The sequence below is a fragment of the Typopeltis vanoorti genome, chromosome 17 (assembly GCF_054136105.1).
Source record: "Typopeltis vanoorti isolate ZY-2024b chromosome 17, IOZ_Tvanoo_1.0, whole genome shotgun sequence".
Taxonomy (NCBI): Eukaryota; Metazoa; Arthropoda; class Arachnida; order Uropygi; family Thelyphonidae; genus Typopeltis; species Typopeltis vanoorti.
The window spans coordinates 54,499,790-54,525,134 of NC_143565.1; the positions used below are offsets into that span (position 1 = coordinate 54,499,790).

Below are 25,345 nucleotides of genomic sequence, written 5' to 3' on the forward strand. Positions count from 1 at the left end.
CGAGGTTCATGCGCCAGGACATAAATGGGCCAACCGGAATTCGAAGATGGCTTCCCTCTGTGATGTCCTTGAAGGTTGCGTCTGTCCGCTCTGTAGAGCAGCTGGAAATCTTCTGTTGTATTTGCAACGTTCCAGATGTTTCATTCTTGGTGATCGCACAGTTTTGGAGGTGACTTGGGAAAGAACGAAATATTTTTAAATTTATAATGACGATAACCCCATCATCTATTCCGTCACCCATGAATAAATACTCCCAGTATTTATTCAATCCATTTGATTTGACAAAATTACAACAATATCTAGAGTTTACTTTGATTTTTTATTTAAAATCCATAGATCATCTGATATTCTGTATAACAGAAAATCCATAACTTTTTGTAATCTTTCCTAAGAGTTCAATATCCACTATACTTCAACAATGAACTTTTCAAATGTCTGGTAACCATGGAAACGTATTTCCAGTAAGCAATTGTAATTATTTACTGAGATTATCCATTATTAATTTTTTATCTTTAAGTGATATTAACTTTCATGGAGCTAATTTCTTGACTTATTTTTATTTTATACTTTTCTTTTCATACTTTCAAACAGTATGCAAATTATTGCACAGCATATATATACCACTTTCCTCAATTAGTTAAAACAGCATTGTTAAGAATGAAATAGCTAATAAATACAGTAGAATCAGAGATAATCAAATGCTTGATTGTTAAACCACTTAGAAGAAAGTACATTGACTTAACGGAGGAACTTCTTGCAGTCTAATATTGCGTGCAGTTAGTGCACCTCCAATTGCCGTCTAGGATCCATTAAGGTATCCCAGTGATCATGCGCTCTCTTTACCAATAATAGAAAATTATCAATTTTTCACAGCGACATCTATTTTTAGCAGAAAAAAAAGAAAAAACCGGAGAACCCAGTTTAAGTCGATATATTACATATATATAATTTAATAGGAGGAGACCAGCTGGTTAGTTTCTCGTGAACAGTTATCTCCGTCCAAGTCCTCTATAATACGAGACGGAAATTCCCCTCTCCCTTTTGACACCCATCACCCCTCGACGATATTGGATTTTCCCACAACTCGTCAGACGGCATGTATCGCCAACGGACAAGTGAGAGGGCGCTTGGGCGACAGCCACTTTGCTGTAGACTACAGTTTGGAGCTGCTGGACACGATAATGAGTCCAGGGGTTTTATAGTTGCTGGGATGGGGATGCTGTTCTCCTGACACGGAAGGACCCTCGCTGTTCGGCTTCACTTTATGCGCTCGGAATTGTTGGATTAGAGTGCCAGGTAGGAAGCGATGCAAATACCTCTTATCCGCCAGTTCTCTCGTGGTGTCGTCGGCAACTCGCTTCACCAGGACACATAATCGGAATACCGCCATGCAGGGGTGTTCGACGGAGCTGCATCGCACGTAACTACCCCCCTCCCCTCAACAAATGTAAGCGTGCTTCGAGAAATCTGCTTTTCTTGGTCCAGCTGTTCGTCTCACGTCGCTACTCGATCCATTTCGTTCCTGCTAGTAGTTGTGACTGTGTGCGCGTGCGACGCGACAGCTAGCGTTTTCCCTGCCGCCGCCGCCGCAGTGATGTCAAAGCGAGTTCATCGCCGTGAGAAGTGGCGGCGCCCCCGGCCCCTGAAAGGAAGAAACCATTTCCTCCTGACTTAGGGTGGATAACCTCTCTCTTGGACGCATCGAACAGAACCTCCGTCAGACGATAGGTATCGTTGATCCTGCACGTGCATTTTCTTTTCTCTTTTGTGCGTTGTCGTTCGTGTGAATCGGAACAGTGTTTTGTCACGTCTCGATGCTCGTCAGGAACAGTCGGTGTCTGTGTTGTGTGCAACCTCCACGCTCTTCTCCGTCACCCAACCCCCGACAACAGCCGCCCGAATCACACATCCCAGCGTAAGCGACATGGCCGTTAGGAAAATGGCGGTGTGCGGACCTGCGGATCTCAGGAAAACAAGGCGGTTTGATTGTCATCTGTGCCTACATATGGTGCACGTTCTGGACCACGGACCGACTCGTCGCGACGCCCCACCTGCCTAGTTACGTGTTCGTCGACACACGGGGTCGTAGAAAAGCCTGTTGCTCTGTCCTGCACTAGAGGGGGACGATGATTGGCTAGAAGAACTGTTGATGTCTACGACAGGATGGCGGAGATGACCTAAGGGACATGGATTAGGGGGGAAATTGGACCACATCCCTTTGTGTGTGTGCGCGTGTGTGTGTGAGTGAGAGAGAGAGTGTGTGTGAGAGAGCGTGTGTGGGTGGGTGTGCGAATGATTGTGTGTGTGCGTGTGTTGTGGCGGTACCGTCAGACCTAACACTAACTAGGCTTAGCGCTCGTGTGTGTGTGTGTGTGTGCGTGCGTGTGCGTGTATATGAAGGGCACTTAACCTTATCCTGTCAACGAACCTGGATAGGAACGGATTAAGCGGAGGCAGTTCATAGTGCCCGCTGGATTAAGCGTTCGTCAGGAATGAAGAGACAAAACGTCCGGACCTTATCGCTAATCGTATGTACCTTCACTTATCTTCTCGTTGGAGCCGCTATTTTTGATGCGCTGGAGTCAGATAACGAGGATAAACAGCGGGAAGCCTTGGATCACATCGAGAGCATGCTGAAGCAGAAGTACAACATCAGCTCTGATGACTATCGTATCTGGACCACTGTAGTGATTAAAAGTGTACCGCACAAGTCAGGGATACAGTGGAAATTTGCTGGAGCCTTTTATTTTGCTACAACCGTCCTTACTACTATAGGTGAGTTGCTTATAAATATGTTCACCATATTTTTTTGAAAAAAATCTTATACTGATAATATGGTGCAAGGTAGATTAGTCGTTTCCGAAGAGCAAACACTTTATTTCTAGGATAACGCAAAATTATTTTTAATACATTATAAATAAAACTTTAAATTCCATGCAAAATGTTACGTTTCCTTTTTATAACTTAGTTTAATTATCTGAAATTTCTTTAATACATAATGTTGCTTAATGATGACAACCTGCTAAGTATATTTGTTAATTTATTATGCACAACAATTTGCTATTTGAAAGTGGCAATCTTTGGCTTTACTAATCACAATAACAATGCACACAAATATCGCTCTATCAACGATTCAAAAGTAAACAAACAAAATCCTAGTTTGAAATGCACATAACAAATCGATTGTTATAGTTCAACAATGTGAAATGAAAAACGTCAACTGTTGAAATGAACAGAATTCAACAATTATCGTTTTTGTTCGAAGTAGAAGTTACCATAGCAACGTACTTCGATTAACAGTTTAAATGTTCATTTCTATGAAGCTATTTTGCGTTTTACCTTAATAGACTAATCAGGTAGGTAGTGTAAAATATATAAAAAGGCAATCATAACATGCAAGATGTTGGATCTCTAATACATACAACCTGCATTTGGGGGGGGGGGATAATACATTTATGAATTTTTAGTTAAATATCTGTAGACCGTAAATGTGCTAGGCATCCACACACACACACACACACACACACACACACACACACACACACACACACACACACACACACACACACACACACACACACACACACACACACACACACACACACACACACACACACACACACTTTAGATATATATCAAGATAGAGAAATTACAGTAGCGTGATGTTTTTACATTCCTTGTCATATTAATGACAAATTGTTTCTATTTTTTCTCAACTTCCGAAAATCATTAGTATATTTTAGCTCGTGCAGTTAAGTCACGAGAACGATCGTTTTCTATACATCTCATAGATTAAACCACCATTTATTTAATGTGCAAATCCCTTTACGCACAAAGTTATAATTAATCCCAATAGGCCAATAGGCCTTTGTTAACAAAAATACGTATGTGTAATGAGCAAAACTATTAAACCTCTTTTTTTGCACATATCATCTTCATGGCAACCGTTATATAAATCAGCTCAATTCAGTTTTGTGAATAGACCATTCAATCCCTTAATACTGAATATTTTTACGTTCCTAAAATACCGTGTATAAAATTTCAAAATAAAAGTTAAATGGACAGAAGTCAGGAGCTTTAGGTTACAGATTAAAATAAGGAGAAGAATTTTGCTTGGATAAATACCTGGTCTTTTCATTTTCTCCATTGGTATGGCGCAATTGAGAGTCAAACCTTCAGATTAATACACCGAAGAGCCAATCACAAATACATGCATTAAACTATTGATGCTACGTTATAATCTGATCCGAGATATTTTATTATGATGAAGAGAATAAAAGCCATTTTAATGATTGCTGTAGAAAATGGGCGATGGGAAGATCTTTCCTTTCACTGTAGGAAACATTGTAAAAGCTGAAATGTCTACTTTCATAATAAATAAACATTAAAAATGATAAGGGTTTTCTTGCGTATATTTTCTTAAAAAGGTCATTTTATATTTTAAAAAAATCTCACATGGTGGGATTCGAACTCACAGCCCGTTGGGTGTGGAGTGGATAACCAATTGGCCAATTGGCCAACCAGGTCGGCAGATACGAGTATTTAACTATTGATGATCAAATATTCAAATTTGGTCTTAATATGATTAAATAGTCTTTATAAATGAGTTGTTTATCTTCACGCAATCCAATCACTTTCATACTTAGTATTCTGCAATCTTCTTTCTCTCTTTTTATTACACTTTCCAGATGATACACGAGAGGGTCCATTATTAAAGATTTAACTTCCTAATCCAATTCAGAATTTATAAAAATGTTTTATCCATGAAGAATATTTATAGCCATATATATTTTCTCACCTTTATGATCTGCTACTTTCACCCTGTTACGCAAGCATCAGACGTCATATCTGATCATCAAATAATTTGTGAATTTTTAACTTGAATCCTACACAAGAAATATTGTAAATCTTGGACTTTAGTACTATAGACAGGTGGATTAAGGGTTAGATAATCCAGAAACTGTACTCTAGAGACCACACATGCCACTTCACCCTTCCAATAAGTAGGGTGGTGGTCTCACATTGGGAGTTGAAAATCATCTACTACCTAAAGACGTTGACAAATATCAATTTCCACGGTGGATTTTCTGTCTTACTCACGAGCGCACATATATAATTCCATCCTTAAGATTCTGACATCAAAAATATCATTTTAACTTTTACTAGGATTCATCCGAATGTTTCGATGTGACAAGGCCAGTTGTTTGCATTCTTGCAATTTCGAATATTGAGCCAACTCAGTAAACTTAGACTGTTATCAGTATAATAGGATTTGCCTTGTTAAATAAGGTTGGCTTTACAATCCTGTTGAGCTTACAAGCGGTATCCTTACAACAATGCTTATTCTTAAGATATTGTTTAGCTCACAATAACTTGATCCTTATAATCCTTTGTAAGATCGACATTATAAGGATCAGTTTTGTAAGGATCAACTGTAAAGGGATTTCAACGAACGCACTATTATCGCTTCCCAACAGTATTTCATCATTGGTATGAATGAGGAAACACAATTACATTCCATGTGCTCAGAGGTTGGAAGACAATGTTTGATGAGATTATCGAAGAACGGAATAAAAGGAAAGAAATGTTTCGCTGAAGAAGCTGCTAGGAAGTCTTTCCCCTTCATGCAACAGACAGTTTATAAAGTCACATCCACCAGTTCTTCTCTTCTGCCCAGTGCACTGATTTGTATCAGTTATTTATCGAATAAAACTCAGCAACTGTCATCATGTGATCTTAATCGATAACGTTAAGAAAAACAAATTCAGCTTTTTCTCATTTTTTATGCTTGGAGAACCAATAATAAAAACAAGAGGAAATGTCATCATCGCCACAGTGGCTCATTTGCCAAGCATGATGGAGACGTAGCCCATACGTAGTTAACCAGCGACTGTTATTGTTTAACAAAATCTATAACATTATATCAATTAGATTTACAACAATATTTTATTTCGAAAAATATTCGTTGCAAATTGGCTAAAAATTAAGGTCATTAAATCGATACATTTTAGCTGTTTGAAATCTTCATACTTTTCTTAATATATGAAATAAATTTCACACAAGTCTACCTAAAATTGATATTACTTGCATAAATGTAAGTGTTGATTTTCTTGTTCCTCACAGTTCGTGTATGAGCATTTAAATGTAAATACATTTTTGCATCTTCATATTAACTTCTATTCGTTAATGTTGTCTTGATATTAATTCAAATAATTCGCCTAAAATGCTTCGTTTTATAAAAGAAAAATAAGAAAGATTATTGATAAAAGATGTCGCTGTTTTCAACATGGCCTGTGGGACCGATTCAACTCATTGATCAATTCACTTCCTAGATAAATTGAGTGTGTTAAAAGGAGGCATTTTTTGAGCTTTTATCAACCCAAAAAATCTAGAACTATCTAAAAACTGTGACCTTGACAATTTAATCAATCTTTTAATGGGTTAAACTGGACTGAATTACCGAGAAACTTTTAGATTTCGTTTTTTAGGCAGCTGAAGGAGAAAATCTTTACAATTAAAAATAAGCTCATCCATCTTAGCAGCATTGTTTGATAGATAAAACGCCAAGTGATTGTCAAAACTGTTTTCTTATTGTTGTTGATATTCAGATTGTTGATATCTGCTGATTTATACGTGGAGGAAGGTTTTATTCTCGACTGTTTTACGATCTAAAACAAAAAATTAATACACGATCACGTTAGAAGATAATGCAAGCAAATTACGTTATAAGAGCGATCCCTCAGATCGCTCTAACCTCAATAAATTTAAGTCTTCTAATTACACCGGGAAATTTTAAACATAACTCTAGATTTAATTTACTTAATAGCGTATCAGAAGTAAAATTCTGTATAGACAGAAATAGAAATATTAAAGATCCATCCTTATTCATAGCAGAAGGAATAAAAATAGAAACTTTGTAAGTGTCCGAAAACGGACCACAGTTTATGATAATACAATCCTCAGTAAGCTTAAAGGACACGAACGTTGGCTAAGTGTCCGTATGTTCGACTTTTTGTGATAAAGGTTTCACTGGCCTGATAGCCGTTTCGAACTCATTGGTTCTCATCAGAGACCACTATATAAGTAAAGGGTCTTCTTCAAAAATAGGTGATCCCTCAGATCGCTCTAACCTCAATGATGATCCGAAAGATCGTTTAACTCATTACTGAGCAGTGATTCTACTCAGTTACAGGCCCAGGTACAGTTCGATGTCGATCATTTATGATAATATAAAGAAATATAAAGAATATATGAGACCGTACCTGTATACACATACTATATATAAATATTGCATATATTTCATGTAATTTATGTATACATATGATCATTATAATCATTTGTGTCCTCCCGGACGTACACATTCTTGCATTTTTACGAAAACGAGCCTCCAGAGAATGCAAAAGGGAAAAAAAACTCGTTTTTTACTGCAGCCTATTCATATCTCAGCATTGTGTGCGCACAAAATTGCACATAAGCGCTTTGCTTTGCGGTATTTTAGATTCCCAAAAAGAGTCTGGATTCTCCGTGGACACATTCATTTTGGCACATGCTCAACAAAAAATTTATAAGCAAATTTCCTTTTTTTTTGACTTTGTAATAAACCAGAATGATAGATAAGTGAAGTCTAAATGTCTGAATGTTTTTATAAAAATTTTATGCGCAAGAAATTACACTGAAAAAAAATAAAAGAAAGTGTATCGTCTCGTATATAAATAGCGTAGAAGGTAGAATTTTCATTCACTCCAGAAAATTCTGGAATTTCTTTCGCACGATAGGATATGCGGAGTTAATAAGAATAATATACTACCCTCGATAGCCTAGTTGTATCGGTAGTAATTCTAAATAACAACAGCAGAAGGGTGCACGGATTATATCATATGGGAATATTTACATTCAAAGCAGGTGACCACCGATTGACCAAATTATCCAACGTATTGATGCAAAAAAAAGACTTCGTACTTCAGTCGGTTTCGACGTTTTTTGTTCGAAAGACCTGGATTCGAATCTCTTCTAGGACGCGAAGTGCTTCTATTAGGGCTTTTCAACTAAAGGTGAGTTAGCCGGTCTCATACAAGATATACAAGACCTGCTAACTCACCTTTAGTTAAAGGTGAGTTAGCAGAACACACGCAAGTTACAAACATAGAATACTACAGGAATAAAAATTAACCACTCTGTTCCATCGGACATGGTTTCAAAAGCTTGTATGATCTACGTATAAACATAAAGCAGGATTAGGATATACAGATGCCAAACAATATGAAGGAAAAAACGTACATTTTCATGTGTTATATAATAAGTACATTTTGTCATTTTGCGTGGCGGCCTCATAATCGTAGCAGCGCTTTGGTTATAATTACAGCAAATCCTAACAGTTAATGACAATGTAGTGTCCAATTATTTCTAATTTCCAAATTTATATCCTTCAGAATATGAAGTGTTCTTTTGGTCCAGTTTATATAGGAATGAATATCTGTTGACACGTCATTAGAAAAGATCAGAAATACCAAATGAAAATTCTGCCGATTAGAAAATCTCTTTCATATGCATCTCTCATAGACAAAACAGACAGACAGACCTGGTGATCTGTCTGTGATAAGATAGACAGACCTAATAGATACTTACGCATTTTGTAAAATGCACTTAAAAAAGGATTTATTTTATAAGTTCGTAAATAAAAAGAGAGTGCATTTTAACTGATAAATTTGAAAAATGTTTAAAAAAATAAATATAAGTTAAAGTTGAATCTGTTTCGACCCTTTTCTGTAGTTTAAACTATTACATTTCTGACATTTTCTTACTTGGTTTCCTCTTTGGGAATTTTACCCTTCATTATTGAATGTTAGGGCGGACGAAGCCAAACCGCGAACTCATTTTATAAGTTACATCTAAAAATGGAAACAAAAACATAAAGTGGGTATGGTGATGGAGTATTTTATGACGATCTAGACATATTTTTAGTTCGTTCAAGCATCGAATTATCGTAGAAAAAGAAATATTTTCATCTATTTCATAGGATCTCACCGAATACAAATGGAATTATACTTGGGGTGACAGTTCCCTTAAATTGTCAACATAAAAATATTTTAGACAATAATTGAAGATGTCAGACACTTTTTCCACTTAAGAATTATTTCATTTTTAGTTATTTTGCCTAAAATGAACTCTTAACAACATCTTAAACTTTGTTTACTAAGAATATAAATAAAACACTCTGAGGATGTGACTGCCTCTATAAGTGATGTCTTTATACATGCATACCGCACAACTTATGAGCCTGGACAACATCTGATGCTTACTGTAAAATATTGTTTTTGTGACGTCATTTCAGTTGCGCAATCTCTTTATAGAGCTATGAATAAAGAGAAGAAACATACTTGAAGTCACTGGTAGCACTGGTAGGGCGAGCGGATCATTTTTCTCACAATTACAACCTCATCTAAATTAGTTGAACTTTCCACAGACTAATTTTAACTGCGCATGACACGCGCTTAAATAAAACTTGTATGCATTTTCTTATTCATTCAATATACAAAGGTAAAATTGGCGTAATACGATGATAAAGGATGGCTACTCTATGACATATCAGCAGAAAAGCTGATGTCATAGAGTTTAAGGATTGTTCAAAGATGAATAAAGTATCTGGTTGAGTAATTCTATAGCACGATACTTATATTCTTTCCTAGAGGGATTTTTATGCCCATAAACTGAATGCGTGTTTCTCAGATCGGCTTACTTGCTATGCAGGGAAAACACCCTGCAGTCTCCATTTAAACCTGCTAAATTTGCGCTCTGAAAAAAAAATTGCTCTGCGGGGACGTTAGTGTTATGCGTGTGGCATTTGAACATTAAATACATTTTAAAAAATAGACTAGTAATTACAAATAATCTTTAATGATCTTCCGTCTCTTTCCTAAGTACGTGAGTTATCTAAAAAAATCCCTCTTGATTGAGAAAGAACTTAATCTAATCCGATATCAACGTATGAGGTACTTTTTCCTATATAAATCTGTGAATTACACACCTTCGTAATATGAAGGCATTCGCTTCGGATAAGTTGGATTCAAATTCTAAGCTCTTAATTGAGACAGCGTTAGCAAGGCTTTTTTTAAATTCCTGGATTGTGTGTTTTTAAAATCCCCGACAAAGCTGACAAACCCGCCTGAGAACACACTTAACTGAAAGATGCAAATCGTAAATAAAAGTTATGGAGTACTAGACATATTTCCAAATGGCCATTTATTGAGAAAGACACGCGATGGTTTCCAATGCTTGGACTAAATTTAAATCTTATCAAATTACCTGAGTGAATTATATATTTTAATGTAATACAAACAACGGGATTCAAGTTACTAATTTTGAAAAAAAAATAATTAGGAAAAATTTATCAAATGACATTCGTCCAAACCGCATTCTGAGATGTTACATAAAAGTAGAAGCTTCGATTTTGTCGCTTATTTTTAATGAGAAGTTGAAAAAACATAAACCGACAGTCTTAAATAGTGAATCATTTTCTTTTTCTTAATAGATTTCTAGAACGAAAGACTTGTTTATTATCACGCGTGAAGTCAACTACCAATTAAATTTCGGCAGTTAATTACACCTTAGTCAGCTGCTCTAAAAGAAGCAGAAATCTCTTCGCTCTGTATATTGATTCTGCAGAAGCTGAGTGGAAACAGATAACCCTCATTCTTGATGATAATTGATTAATTGACATGTTCAATATAACCCTTTCAGTATAAATGGCGTCGTGTGGGCATATTTGATACTACTAATCTTCGGAATGCAAAGCATTTAACGCTTACGCTGTCTTTAGTATTGGTATAACAAGATTCGACTTGATTAAAAAAATAAAAGATCCAACTTTTACGCAGGTTGACTAAATATTGTCAGGTTTCCCAAGCCTTCATTTTTTTTTACTTTTTTAAAGTTTACATTGCATGATGGAATGTGACCTGATTGACTTTCGCTATTGCACGAAGTTTTTTCATTCAGATGGACATTGAGTAAAACCAGAAACGATCAAGTCCAGAAAAGTCCTTTAAAAATCTACAATGAAGGACCATATATACTATCCTCCAACAATTATTAGGACAATGAGAAACTATATTATGAAAATAAAAAAAAATAATATAGGTATGATCCTCATAGAGTCACCCAATACATTTGATTGCGTCGATTTTGTATATTTAGTGTCTTTCGCAAAATATAACTACCTCTATCTGGCATTCGTTTTCCCTTCAACCCCTTCCCTCTTGTACTGCTTAAGATTGTTATCCTATCCCAAAACAATCTAACGTGTACTTCTCAGACTTTGGGTGTATAATAGTCGTATGTTCAATCTTCGGCCACAGTATCACATTCCGAGCAGCTGACTTTAACCTCCAACTCGTGCTTAATCAAGGGAACAAATGTACCTCAATGTGATACTTCGTTTAAAGCCAATCAGTTGTTCGAATGGCTTGAGATCTTCATTTGCAACTCCTTTACCTTCCAATTCAATCATCTTGATCTTATTCCAACAAGCTATTTATATAACTTTCTTGAATTTGCTGTTCTTCACGCAGCTTTAGGCGTTGAAACGTATTTTGCTCTGCGGACAATTGCATTTCAAGTAGACTGCAATTCTTGAAGGAACTGGTGAGAAAGTTGAAGCACGTGCACTAGAGATGAGCTTGCACCGATATTTAGTGTAAACTTCGATTACAATGGCTTAGTTACTAAATGTGGATATTTTATTAAATTCAACTAGATATATGAACTACCGCTAACCATATGACTTATTCCTATTAATATGTCCATTGTTACGGTTAGTTTATACTTTTCAAGAAATATTTGTGCAAAAAATAAATAAACGTCATAATAAACTGATCGCTATGAGTGGTCAGTCTATTAGAAAACCCTTTCTAAACAGCGAATAGCATAATTAGCTTTTGCATTGACGTCGATTCGTCGATCATGAATTTCATAAGGATGCTTCAATTGCAGAGATCATTCCTTCCCTGTCGTGCTCGCTAAAAAAGATCCATCTCGTTTCACACATGCTCAAATGAACTAGGATCAGTGATTAGGCTAATGAATCATGAAAAAAAAAATCATTAAAAAACATGAAACCCTTATGTTTCCATGCACCATCTATTTTTTTATAATAATGGTTACTATTAAAACATTATTCTGATGGAAGCAACCCTTACAAGATGAGCAAATTGAGATAATGAAAAACGATATCTGGTCGGAAATAATCCTCAGGAAGAGGCCGATAAGCATTTAGATTTCACTCCACCGATATCCGAAGATGAAACTTGCTATAACCGTCCTCGCAATTATAATTCCGTTAGCGTAGTGTTACGACTCCGGTTCCAGTTGTCAACAACGGAACAACTGGTTCCTGAAACCGTTCGTTAGTTCACAGTGATTATTTTCGCTCTTCAGTTTAGGGTTGGTGTTCGTTCTGCATCTGATATGCTCGTAATTGTGTATCATCAACCTGCTCAATAAAGTTGTCAGCTACTCTGTCTATTTCAATATTCCTCCACCTTGCACACCGCAGTCTTATTGCGCTACTATTTCACCGATCGACTCTTCTTACACAAGTTTTATTCCTCTTCTTTCAGTTTCCTGCAAACTGCATTTTTGGTTGGAACATTCTCGACACCCTCCGTACTCTGCTGTGTATGAACATCCTATCAGGGAGAAAGTTTCTATAATACTTGCACTGCAATATCTCGTGCTAACTATCATACTGCTCTCAAAATCATTTAAGGGGGAGGGATGTTGAATTTGGTATATTGTCCCTGGTTACTTGGATTCATATTTTTTCTCCGCTGATCCTCTCATGTCTAAGAATTCTTGATTCTCGTTTGATGAAAATCTTCATGCAATTCTGACTCTCTTCAACATCTTAGATGGCTCTAGACAGATTTCTGTTAATCGCTTTACTTGACATGTACCTCGGCTTAGGTCTTCTCCTGTTAGTTCCTTGTACTGTACCTTTGTATAAATATCCACTCTAGCTTATCGTCTATTATGGATTCAAGAAATGAATATTCAATAACGTATCAGTTCTGTTTGTAATGCAGGACGTATTTGGTAAACGTCACTCAATGCTATAAGCTAACAGCTGTTCTTTATGTTGATTACTGATCGTATTCTATTTATTCATAAGATAATTAAACTTATTCAAATATTATGCAAGTAAAAAGTATCAACAAATAGCACTGTTCACTTGCATAACATTTGAATTATGAGTATGTCTCATTGTTAAAATGTCTTTTTTCCCCTCTAGGAAGAGATGATATTTTATAATAACATCTGGTTGACCAACGAACAATACATTTCAAGGAAAACGTTAAAAATTGCAAAGTTAGATCTGAAAAAAGATGCGTATCTTTCCACATAGTGAAAAAGAGTTGCTTGTTTGAGATGTATTGTATATGACGTCATGTTCACATGATAAGAAAGGTTCTGTTTGCATCACGATATCATTACATGTGGTGAGAGCTATGTTAATAAGTCGTTTTACATAGATAGACCTAGAGATCTACATGACCTACAATAACTACTAAGTTACTGTTCACTTTCGACCCACCACCACCAGGTTAAAATTTCTCTCTTTAATACGGTCCAGACATTTTAACTTTTGTTGGTATTTTCGTGTTCGTCGTAACGAGATAGCGAAACCACTTAAGTCTGTAGCGACTCATCAGAATGCTTTTCAGTTCTTTGTCCTAATTTCTCGTTAGTGAGAGATCTTCAAGATGTCTTAAGTAATAGCAATGCATCTTAAACAACGTCTTTCTCCCTCCATTTTCATCTTAATATCCACGTTTTGAACAAATAAAGAAATAATGTGCATCGCAGTTGATTGTGGTGGGAATTTCGTCAGTTGATTATGAACGTTGACTACTTCCTCTTCATAAGTGAATTCTTCCTATGTTCGCCATTAAGTTGCTGCTTCCATTGTTGCAATACAGCAGTTAGCGCATGTCGCGTGATGTCGTGATCACTCTCTTCTAAAAGGTAACATCGTCTAGACATGAAAAGAACAATGCTCGATTTAGTATTGTTTAGGTCTCCTTGGTAATGGAATCGACTTGATTAGGCCTAGCGACTCATTTATGCCCACATACCATAACAACGTAAACGTCACGAAATTTTAAATATTTTAAATTTGTTGCTAAAATGTTTTGATCTGTTTTAGAAGCATTCAATTACGGTTAGAGCTAGGCGATTTTCGGATTTCTTTTATAAATTCTAGTTTTATTAAAACCAAGTGTCGAAAACAATTTCAGTATGAGCCGTAAGTAAACCGGCTTGCATTCTACCTGTTACTCAGCTTGCTATGCGCACTACAACTCCAAGTAATTGTATTTATCTGTAATTTAATCGTATATGTTATAATGAAGTCTCCTTTGATGTGTACATTCAAAAAACTTAGAGACAATGATCCGCTAAGAAACAGGTCCTTGATTACTCAGCTATCTGCTCGGTCGATGAGCATCTGAGATTCTTCGTCACTCCGAATGCGGAATGTCCTGACAAACCCTATCAAGATACGGAAAAGCGTACAGTTTGATACTTTCTCTGTAATTAAAAACTGGCGTAGTGCTTCTTCCGTGTTTGTAAGTGCACACTACTATTTATTTTGTGGGTAACCTCTTTGAAAGTGTAAATGCTCGATGGATAAAGGTAGAAAAGGACAGTGTATGTTTGAACTTCGTAAACAAACACTCAAGAACATTCACGAATGTCGTTTATACGTTTTGGGGAGGTCTACAGATATCGTGCAGACATATTTCTTAACGTATTCAGTTTATTTAAATTCACGCAGTTTAGATAGTGAATCGTGAGTATTGTGTAGTTCGAGGACTGATCCGGCAATGAATTATCGCACTTCGCGTAGGTGTCATTTAATAAAAATAATAAATAATTATAATTAAACCGTCACTTAAGAAGTGTCAAAGATAGACAGCCAAGGTCCGTTGTTGCACATGACTCCCTAAATTCACGTTTGGGTAAGACGTGAACCAGTGAAGTTTTTGTTGACGTTATGCACACCTGCACACTACCCAATTAGAATGAAATGGATGCGCCTGCGCACAAAACTCTTTGACGGTGAACAGCTACATATAAACAATTTGGTTTTAAAATATTTACATTTAAGCGAGTTGCATTCTTTTGTGGGAACACTACATATTAAGTGAGTTCTCTCCTCTCTTTACGCATTTATATCATCTGATAATTATATCAAATATTTAAAAATTAAGCACCGATTTTAAGAAAGCGTCTATCAATAGTATTAGTGCTTCGTCCTTTGTGTATTGATCTTGACTAGCCTTTGAAAGAATATGCATTTCCCAAGATGCATTGCCAACAAGTACTAGTTTATTTTTAAATAGATGATCTATAAAAACAGATTATTCTTAATGTATTTCAAGATTAGGTATTTTAGATTATTTTTATCAATTCCTGTGGTGATGAAAGTTTTATGTTCTTACTTTTATGTTCAGTTTCCAAAATCGTAGATCCTCTATTCTCTCGTAATTTAAAGACATAGACGTCGTCGTGGTTCGTCGGTCAACTTTCGACTTCGAACTGATGAGACTTGATTAACCTCCTTTGGGGGCACAAGGATAGTCAAGTCACAAGGATTTTACGTAACCTAACATAGTTAGGTTACGTAAAGCTACTTTTAAAATCGAGAAGCTAAATAATCTCGCAACCAAATACGTCAGCATAATTTGCAGGACGAATAATAATTCTGAACATGAGCTTGAAACATAATAATTGGTGAAATAAAGCGTACATCAAACCACAAAATAATTCGCTATGGTTACGGTCTTCGTAGGTCTCGTAGCTCAGTCGGTTTCCGCAATGTCCTTCGGTTGGAAACACCTCGATTCGAGTCTCGTCTAAGACGCAAAGAACCTTTATCAGGGCTTTTGAACTGTGGGTAAGTTAGTGTCAGTCTCATACGGAGGTGGTGGGTTTTCAGGAAACTCGGGGTTTTCATCCCGCCAAACGGACAAACCTGTCAAGAGAACACACGCAATTTACACACAAACTATAAGCATTGGACTAACTGTCCTATTCTGAAATAACTGTTAGGTGCTTTGGAAGGTTATGGACACTAAGGACCTATCAAAATCAAGGAGAAATTCTTGTTTTGACAAATTTACCTTAGAGACTACATATTTAAACTGAGTTGGAAGTGTTTCGTTTATCTACTCATAATTGGTTACGACTTTTCGTAACCCATTATGAGATTCACATAAATGCGTTTAAATTTCTTTAACATTTACCGAATGCTAATGAAATTAGTATTATTATCATTAACTGGATGCCCATGAAATCGTCACAGACATCGCGAAGATCCTTACTATTTCATACAATGTTTGTCCTGTTCATTACATTCTTCTTCGGTACCCAAGTTAAGGTTACAATCACCATCGGAAAAATTTGCTCCTCAATCCCTTGCTGAATACTCAGGTTTCAAAAATGGCCCCGAATCCTAAAGATGGTCCTCTGTTCTTTCTCCTCCTACTCCATTCACCAACTTTTATGTCTTTATTCGGTCACACTCCCTTAACCTGTCCTAAGTCTATTCCACACTCCAAATGTCCTGGATTGGGTCATCTAATAAATGTATAAACAACACATTTCCCACCAAGATTTCTTTATTAAAATTTTTCTGCCAAATATTAATTGCATCAAACTTTAGCATGAATTTGAAAGGAAACTTTCATGGAACTAGCGTTACAGTTCTCCAGGTTTGTTCATTATACATCTCATTCATTTATTTATTCATAATCCCCTACCCTTGTTTCGTTTTTGAATAATCACAGTGCAACGTGCTGCGTCTTATTTTGATGAATGAAACTTAATGTTTTTATTTATTTTTATTTTTTTTTTGCATGCCTATCGTCCCATCTACGATAGGCATGCGAAATGTGCTTCCTTTATTTTGAGAGTATTTCGCTTTTAAACCTTATGGAATGTTTCTTAAAATTCCTCAGAATCCTGCATTTTGAGTCTGTTGTAATAAGTCTCATGAAGCAATGCGAACTACCCAAGTGGCTTAATTATGTTAAGCCTGGCTTATGACATGCATATTATCAATACACAATCAAGATGATTTGTAAAAGTGCAAAAAAAAAAATTAGAGTGTAGAAAGGCTTTGTAGACGAATTAAATACAATTTACTATGGAGTTCGAGTTTTAATTTAATTATATGCCTTTATAGATTCGCTTCTTGATTCAATAAAGTTTGAAATGATCTCATAATTATAAGGCTCCATTCGAAATATCAAGTTAAACAACTTATAACTGAGGAAAGCAACATGAAAGATAATTTAGGGAATTCTCGTGCAATAATTGATAATTTTTAGATCATTCCGATCTAGTCATCGTTAAGATGCCTCATCTGCACCTCTATATTTTATTCTTTTCATATAGAGTCTTCTTATTTCAGTCGTTACAGACGAAACCCTTTGGTTCGAAAGACGTGGGTTCGAATCGCGTCTGGGAATATTTATCAGAGATTTTTTCAGCTAACGGTAAGGTTACCGGACGTCCGGAATTGGCCCGGACATCCTGGATTTGTAATTACGTCCGAAGGCTGTGTCCAGGATTGAAACAAAAGTCCGGAATTTTTAAATACCTTGGCTTTACCGTGTTTAGTGATTGGTAATTCTCCATATGTGTTTGATGTTTGTGTCTGAAGTCTACTTCTTTTTTCTTTTTTTTTTTAATTTTTGCTGGGAAAAAGAAAATGCAGTTTCAATTAAAAAAGTTGCAAGATGAGTATAAGTTTATAAAGCCTTCTTATTCCAGCGATCGTGTAAGTTGCACATTGTGTCACGGAAACCTCACAGTCGCACATAAGGAGATACAGAAGATCATATAAAAAGTGCTCAACACAAGAGAGCAGTAAGTAGTTTCATCTTCTAATATAGCTGCTTATTTTAAATCGACAGACGCTATTGATGATGACCTTAAATGTTCTGCTAAAGAAGCCGTATTTGCTTATTATTCTGCAATGCATGAAATCAGTTTCAAGACATAAGACTATACACCTAAGTTAATTAAAAAGTTATTCGAACCAAAATTTTCAGCCGCTCGTACAAAAACTGAAGCGATAATTATAAATGTGATATCGGCATTAATTACAAATGAATGTTCTGTTAGTTACGTAACTATAACAGTCGATAGCTCAAATCAAAAAGACATAAAAATAGTCCCTACAGTGGTTCGATACTTTACTTTAGATCACGGGATTCAGGCAAAACTCCTACATTGTGAAGATGTACCAGGATAAAATTCAGACATCATGTGATTATCTTTTGAAAAATGTCAAGAAATAGTCTCTTGATAAAAAAGGTGTTACTGTACCGATAATAACAATACAAAGTTTGGAGAAAAATAGGAGAGGGCGAGAAACATTGAAACAAGATGGTCTCATCATGTTTTAGGCATTGGCTTCTCGGTAAATATAATAAATAATTGTGTTCAGACTGCTGCAGATACACTTCCTGTTGAAGTGACAGTAATTAAAATATACAAATATTTTCATGTATACACAGTCAGAGCCACCCAACTTAAAGAATTCTGCGAATTTGTAGATATCGAATACAAAACGATTTTGTCTCACATCATCTTCACAATAGACCAGAAGGTAAGCAATCTACTGTTCAATATTTTGAGTATTTTGTTGATTTATTGAGTTCCTTGCTCTATGATTTCCTTTTATTTCTTCATACCAACTTTTGTTTGTCATGTAGGGGTGTATAACTTATAAGTCATCCGCTTTCTTAATATTGAAATTAATTTTTCATGAAATATCCTGGATTATCTTTCCTAAAATATGATAACTCTAGCTAGAGGTGAATTAGCAGGAGTTATATTCCAGGAAAGTCGGTTGTTCGTCCCGCAAAACAGGCATACCAGCTAAAAGAACAAGCGCATAGCAAAATTAACAGCCCTACCATAAGCTGCAAGCAGGTTTGTAAGAGGCGAAGCTATTTGGTCACTATTAAGCCTAACACGAATCAGAAGATGAAATGAGATTCTATTTTAAAGGGGATTAAATAACGAAAGTCTGTTGAAGAAACTAAATATGGAACTTTCTAAGCCACTTCAGACCTTCAGTAAGCAGAACCAGCGGTCTCAAGTTTGATGATAAAATTCATCTTCTACATCCATGGATGTAAATGTCTTAGAGCGAGACATGAAGTTTATGAAGATTCATCTGACGGTTAGACCACCAACCTGCTTATTCGGAGGACTGAAATAGCTTGAATGATGGAAGCATCAAAGACAATTCATCAATTCATCCTTTTCCTATTGCTTATCAAAAAACATATGATTAGTTAATGCAACCCTAAAACTTTCGGCTCTGTGCTGAGAGACATCACAACTACTGTGTTTTGAAAAGAGTAATTGTTGATTAGTTTTTTTTTTTTTCTTTTTAGGTGCATTTTTAAAATGATCGGCATCTGTAAAATCAGTTTTGTCTTTACGTAAAATATGATTAAACACGTAGGATTATCCTTATAAACCACGGTCTGGCTGAATATATTTTATTCCTATCTGTTATTTTGAATCGTTACTAAAATTAGTGAAAACATCTTAAGTTAGGTTTAAATATCGAGCTATTTTAGCAATAAAATTACCCAAAGCAATTTCATGTGTTTGAAGAGCAAATGGTGAACATATATAGGTTCCATTGTCGTGACAACAAATGACGTCAGAATAAAAGCAGCTCTTTATGAAACGAACTTTTTACGATTCTCTTAGTGATCTGCAATTTGTTTATTTAGCACACAACCTCAGAATTCTAAATTATCTTTATCATTGAACCTTTTTAATCGATAGAAATGCTACCAACTTCGAGATAACTCGTGCATGGTATTATCCAATATCACACGATCTATATGCGTACTCCTTCATCAATTACAAGAACATTCATCTTCGATTTAGTCTCGTCCCATTTGGTGTGCTAAACTAAATTGAAGATGGATGTTCTGGCCAGTGATTAGTATCAGAAAGGCTCGTGTGATTCGGTTATATCCAACCACTACTAGATTATTCAATCATGTCACTAATTGACAAAATGTGTGTTTTAATTTCGGTAAATATCAAACCACGTGTTAAAATATGATAATGAGGAGAGCACTTCAATATAATCTGAAAACGTATTATAGAATTGGTCCATTAGTGTAAAGATTGTGTGCGTGCGTGCATGTGTGTGTGTGTGTGTGAGAGAGAGAGAGAGAGAGAGAGAGAGAGAGAGAAAGTCAAGTCAAATACGTTTTTCATACGACAAAGCATTCTTCCTAGAATTAGCATGTTTATAACTTCTCTTTCAAGTACAAGATATACGACATTTTCAAGTAGTTGTTCAGAGGTCAAAATATATCAAAGCCCTTTAGGGATGGCGGAGAAAGGAGATATTTCTTTGAGTTTTTCGAACCATTAAACACGAAGAAGTGCTTACTATATATTGCCAACAAAAACTATGTTTTAGGTGAATAGGGCTGCTTCTGGCATCCTACTGACCCAGGTTTAATAACAGTAAACCGAAGCGAGTATATGTCGAAGGTTGCTGAGGTAAGAAAGAATTATTAACTTAGTTGAAAAGCACAGAAAGTTAGTTGGATTTCTTAAGAGTACAAGTGGTCAAACAACTACCGGAAAATCAATAATGAAAACGTCTTAAAATGACAGAAACGTTCTTATTATCGCCAATGATGTAACAATCAGTGAATTATACGTATTCGCCATCATTTTATCTAATAAATTGAACTAATCATCCGTTAGAACAAAGACAGCCATGCTGATAAGCAGGAGCACCACTCCTATTGTTGATAACAATGAACTCGAAAATAGGATTTTTCTATCATAGAGAATGCTCCGTTACAATATATTAACGCACATCAAATTGTGAACGTTGTCAAATAGATCTCAAAAATTTCGAATGTTCAGAATGGTTAAGAATGGTTGAATTAGCCATCAGCTATCCGCGATCCTGATAAGTCCAAATTACACCACAAAATAAAAGTGCTTGTTTTTATCGTGGTTCCCTTTATTAAATGGGAACTATGATATTTTACAAATTACTCGAAAATATGAAGTATGTAGCAGCGATTTAAATATATTTCCAATATATTTTTATTACTTATTTTAATGATGCATTTGCGCAATGAAGTATAAAATGAAAAAAATACAATATGGATTCAACAACAAATCTCGGAATATAAAAAAAATGTAAAATCATTTTAAAATGTAAAAAAAAAAAACATAAAAGCGTTTCGGAATGTAAAACAGCCTGGAATATAAAAAAAATTAAAAACACCTCGACTGAAAGGGAAAATTTTGTAGGCATTGCCCACAAAGTATTCCTGGTGAGATTTTTCGGATGGTAGTTCACCATTGCTTTCCCCCACCCAATTCTATCCGGGCTCAGGACCGGCATATGGCTGGGACGTATTCATAACTGTAATCCCTGTGTGTTCACGGGGCCGGTTTGCCTATTTTTGGGATGAAAAAATCCGAGTTCCCGGGTGAAAAAATCCCCTACCTCCGTATGAGACCGGCTAACTCACCTTTAGTCGAAAGAGACCAGATAAAGGTTCCTCACATCACGGACGGAAATCGAACTCAGGTCTTTCAGACCAAAGGGCTTCGTCTATACTGATTGAGCTACGGAGGCTCCAAAAACACCTCCTAATAGAAAAAATTTATTAATTGCTCGGAATGTAAACAATGTAAAAACACTTCAGAATGACAAAAAAAAAATATATAAAATTGCTCGGAATTTAAAAAAAATGTAAAAGAAGTCTGGAATGCAAAAAAAGTAAAACACATCGGAATGTAAAACAAATTTAAACCGGCTCGGAATGTAAAAATTGTTAAAAAGCTGGGAATGTAAAAAAATCAAACATGAGGATACGAAAAATGTAAAAACACATCAGAATGCAAAAATGTAAAATTTGCTTGGAATGTCAAAAATGTAAAAACATCTCCGAATATGAAAAGCATAATGGTTCCCATTAATTTGAAATAGGAAGCATGTTATCTAGTAAATACTGAGAAACATTAAATGTACCCTCCAACGATGTAAATATATTTCCAATATATTTGATTACTGGTTTTAATTAAGTATTTGCGCTGTGCAGAATAAAATTTAAAAAAAATATGGATTCAACATTTTATCTCAGAATGTAAAAACAGCTCAAAGTGTAAAAAAGTGTAAAAACAAACCTCCGAATGTAAAAATATAAGCACAGCTATCAATGTAAAAACAGCCTGGAATGCAAAATATGTAGAAACAGCTTTTTTCCTTGCTTGTTTACGAATAAAATTGACACGAATATCGAAAAACGAAGAAAAACGAAGATTAAAAATAAATAAATAAATAATTTCAAAATAACGAAATTTAAAGCCCGAGGTAATCAGGTCAAGATATTCTCTTCATTTATCTTTTCCGCTATTAAACTGAAAGTAATTTAATAAAATACTTTGGCCACTCAATTAACTCGTTGCTTTAATAATTGAAGCAATATTTGGTTTTATAATAATGATAAAAGTAAAGAAACGTTTTGTTAAAAATATTTTCGTTCGACCACTCGAGTGCTTGAATGTCGGTCAAGTGGAAATATGACAAATTGAAAACCAAACACCTTGAGAATCCTTGAAAGATACGCTGGGAACAAAGCAATCACTCCCTTTTAAGGAAGAACGTAAAGTCGCTGACAGTTTGGGTCCGGTAAACGTGTTAGGAAATTTTATCACCTCAGAAACAGTTTTGCTGTCGTATAAAAATGGATGTCAACACGCGCACCTTCTGAGTGAAGAGGGAAACAAAGACAATATCGAGTGTCTCTTCAGAGAAATGCAATAAGAATATGAGGAAGCCTTGCCTACGAGTTGGTTAGTGGGACATACTTCCTGTTTGTGCGAGGAATCGGCAAGTAATGGTTTATAATTCGTAATCGATTCATTATATTAAAGACGTGAAAGAAATAGAAAAACACTGTAAAGATCACATAGGAAAATGATAAACACAATGGATGAATATAATGATTACAGATGATTATCACGATTGGTGACGCGAAAATGGCTGCTGCTGGTTTTTCCCTTTCAGTCGTTTCCGACCGTAGGTGACTTTGTAGGCATTGCCCACAAAGTATTCCTGGTGAGATTTTTTACAGGGTATTTCACCATTGCTTCCCCCTCCCCCCCATTTTATCCAGGCTGGCCGGCAAAGACCGGGACGTATTCCTCTCATGTGATGTGATGCGGACTGAAAAAGTTCCACGTTTGTCCGTTAGAGCAGGGTTCCGGATTATGTAAACTATAAATATTTTTTAAAAAATATACAACATAAATAAATTAATAAAATAATAAAAAAAAATCTGTAGCCCGCTTACGGTACTAATGTACTATAAATTTTCAGCTTTTTTTATTGGAAATTACATAAAAAGGGGATGACGATGGTGATAGAGGTGTTGATGATCACGATAGGTGAATGTGATAATTATGTTAATGAGTGATGATAATATTATCACGATAGATGAAGAAGATGATAATGAAATACTGAAGGATAGAGAAGAATGAGTGTTGATAATAATTTTAAAAGCTAGCTGATTTTCCATATCAGTTCACACATATCTAATTTTCTATAATAAATATGCTTAATTGTTTGCCAAGGAATTCTACGTTTCTTTCATATCTCCTTGGGAAGGAAGAAAAAACACACACAGAGAGAAAAGACCAGTTTTTCCCATGTTGTCATTTGCACCCAGCAACAACCGAAAGATATATTCATTAGTGCAGTTCTCCGTCTGTTCAAAAAGAAGTCGGAATGTCTTATAACCCTCCCTTTCCATTTTCCAGTAATGTGTGAAATGCGAAGTTTCCAATAGATTGCTTCGACAGCCATTTCTAACATTATGGAGCGGTGCATGTGTCAGCTGTTGGAGTGTTATTCGGTAGTATGACTATTTGCTGCCGTTGCTAGTAGCAACCCTAATTGTTGCACGCTACTAAATAATTGAACCGCCAGTTGCTCTGACAGCTGGTGGCAGTGAACACGAAGTGAATTACAAATGATTTAGTCACCTCTGTAGCAGCACTACCATGAGGGAAGGGGAGGGAAGAATCTTGTGGATTTCTTTAAAAACATTGCAATCACATCTGAGATGTCTGTTGTAAATCTTTTTTCAACAAATGAGCAACCAGTAGAAAGTCTAACAATTCGATACGTGTAATGGATTCTTAGTAACGAAATGCTTCTGGAAACTTTCACCAAAAGTTACTTTCTATAATATGAGATCAAAATTACATCCCATTTCATGATAGGACACCTTAAGCATTAAAATTGGGAGTATCATTACAGTTTCACTTTATAAATATCCTTTATAAGACTCGATTGGCTTTACAGAGGTCAACCGAGTCAATAAATCTGCCTGGACTTACACAAGGGTGTAAAAATCAGCAATATAGACCTATCAGTGGATCCTCTATGAAATATAAATTCTTCTGTATATCTAGAAACTCGCACTATCGTTCTGTAGTCCATTTATAGATCTGCATTTAATTCTGCTTTGTGTGACGCTCTGATTTGGTAACTGGAGCACATTTTTCACATTCAAATATTGGGAAAGTATTCAAATCGCATTGTATACGGATATCTTCATAAATCCGTATAAAATTTAGAAGCTGATTCTTATTCATGAAATAAGATTTAGGTAGTAAATGTATGTGTGGTATTCTGATTAAAAAATAGCCATCCGGTTTAAGTGATTTGGTATATCAAATGTAATATAAATACTAATGAAATATTGTCTTTTATATTAAGAATGATAAATACAGGCAGTTAAAAAAGTCGCGGTTTGTATCCTCGTAACAGTAATTGTTTTGTTAACACCATAATACGTTAAATATAACCGACCAGATGAGCCTTAAAGAAAAAAAAAACAGTAATTCAAAGGTATGCGTATCGCAAACCAGTTTTATTTTCCCGATGTTCTACCGAGGAAGAAAAATTAATTTCTGATCGTAATTCAAATAACGTCCGCGCCGTTAGTCCGAAACCATATGTCTGGGAAAGGAGTGTCCTGCGTTCGATTCTCGTCGCTGACATGAGGAGCTAAGGATCTTTCTCTGACTTAGCCAAGTTAGCTGGTCTTGGGCGTGGACCTCAGGGTTTTTCTCTCCAGTTTATCTGGGGTTTTCTTCGCTCAAAGCAGGCAAACTGGTCTTAAGAACACAACGCTTCACAGACAGTTACACATGATTGAGCGTGGGGATAACGACCCCACCTCGTAGTGAGTTATGAAGCCCA

General features: G+C 35.7%; 1 protein-coding gene across 1 annotated transcript in view; it reads left to right on the forward strand.

Moving 5' to 3' along the window:
- The first annotated feature begins 1,266 nt into the window (after positions 1-1,266).
- Positions 1,267-25,345, forward strand: part of LOC150097401 (two pore potassium channel protein sup-9-like) — a 173,651-nt gene continuing 149,572 nt past the window's right edge. The window contains exon 1 of the mRNA XM_090407222.1: positions 1,267-2,775. Within this exon, the coding sequence (XP_090263348.1) occupies positions 2,493-2,775 (283 nt within the window). The 5' untranslated portion in view covers positions 1,267-2,492. The remainder of the gene's footprint in view (positions 2,776-25,345) is intronic.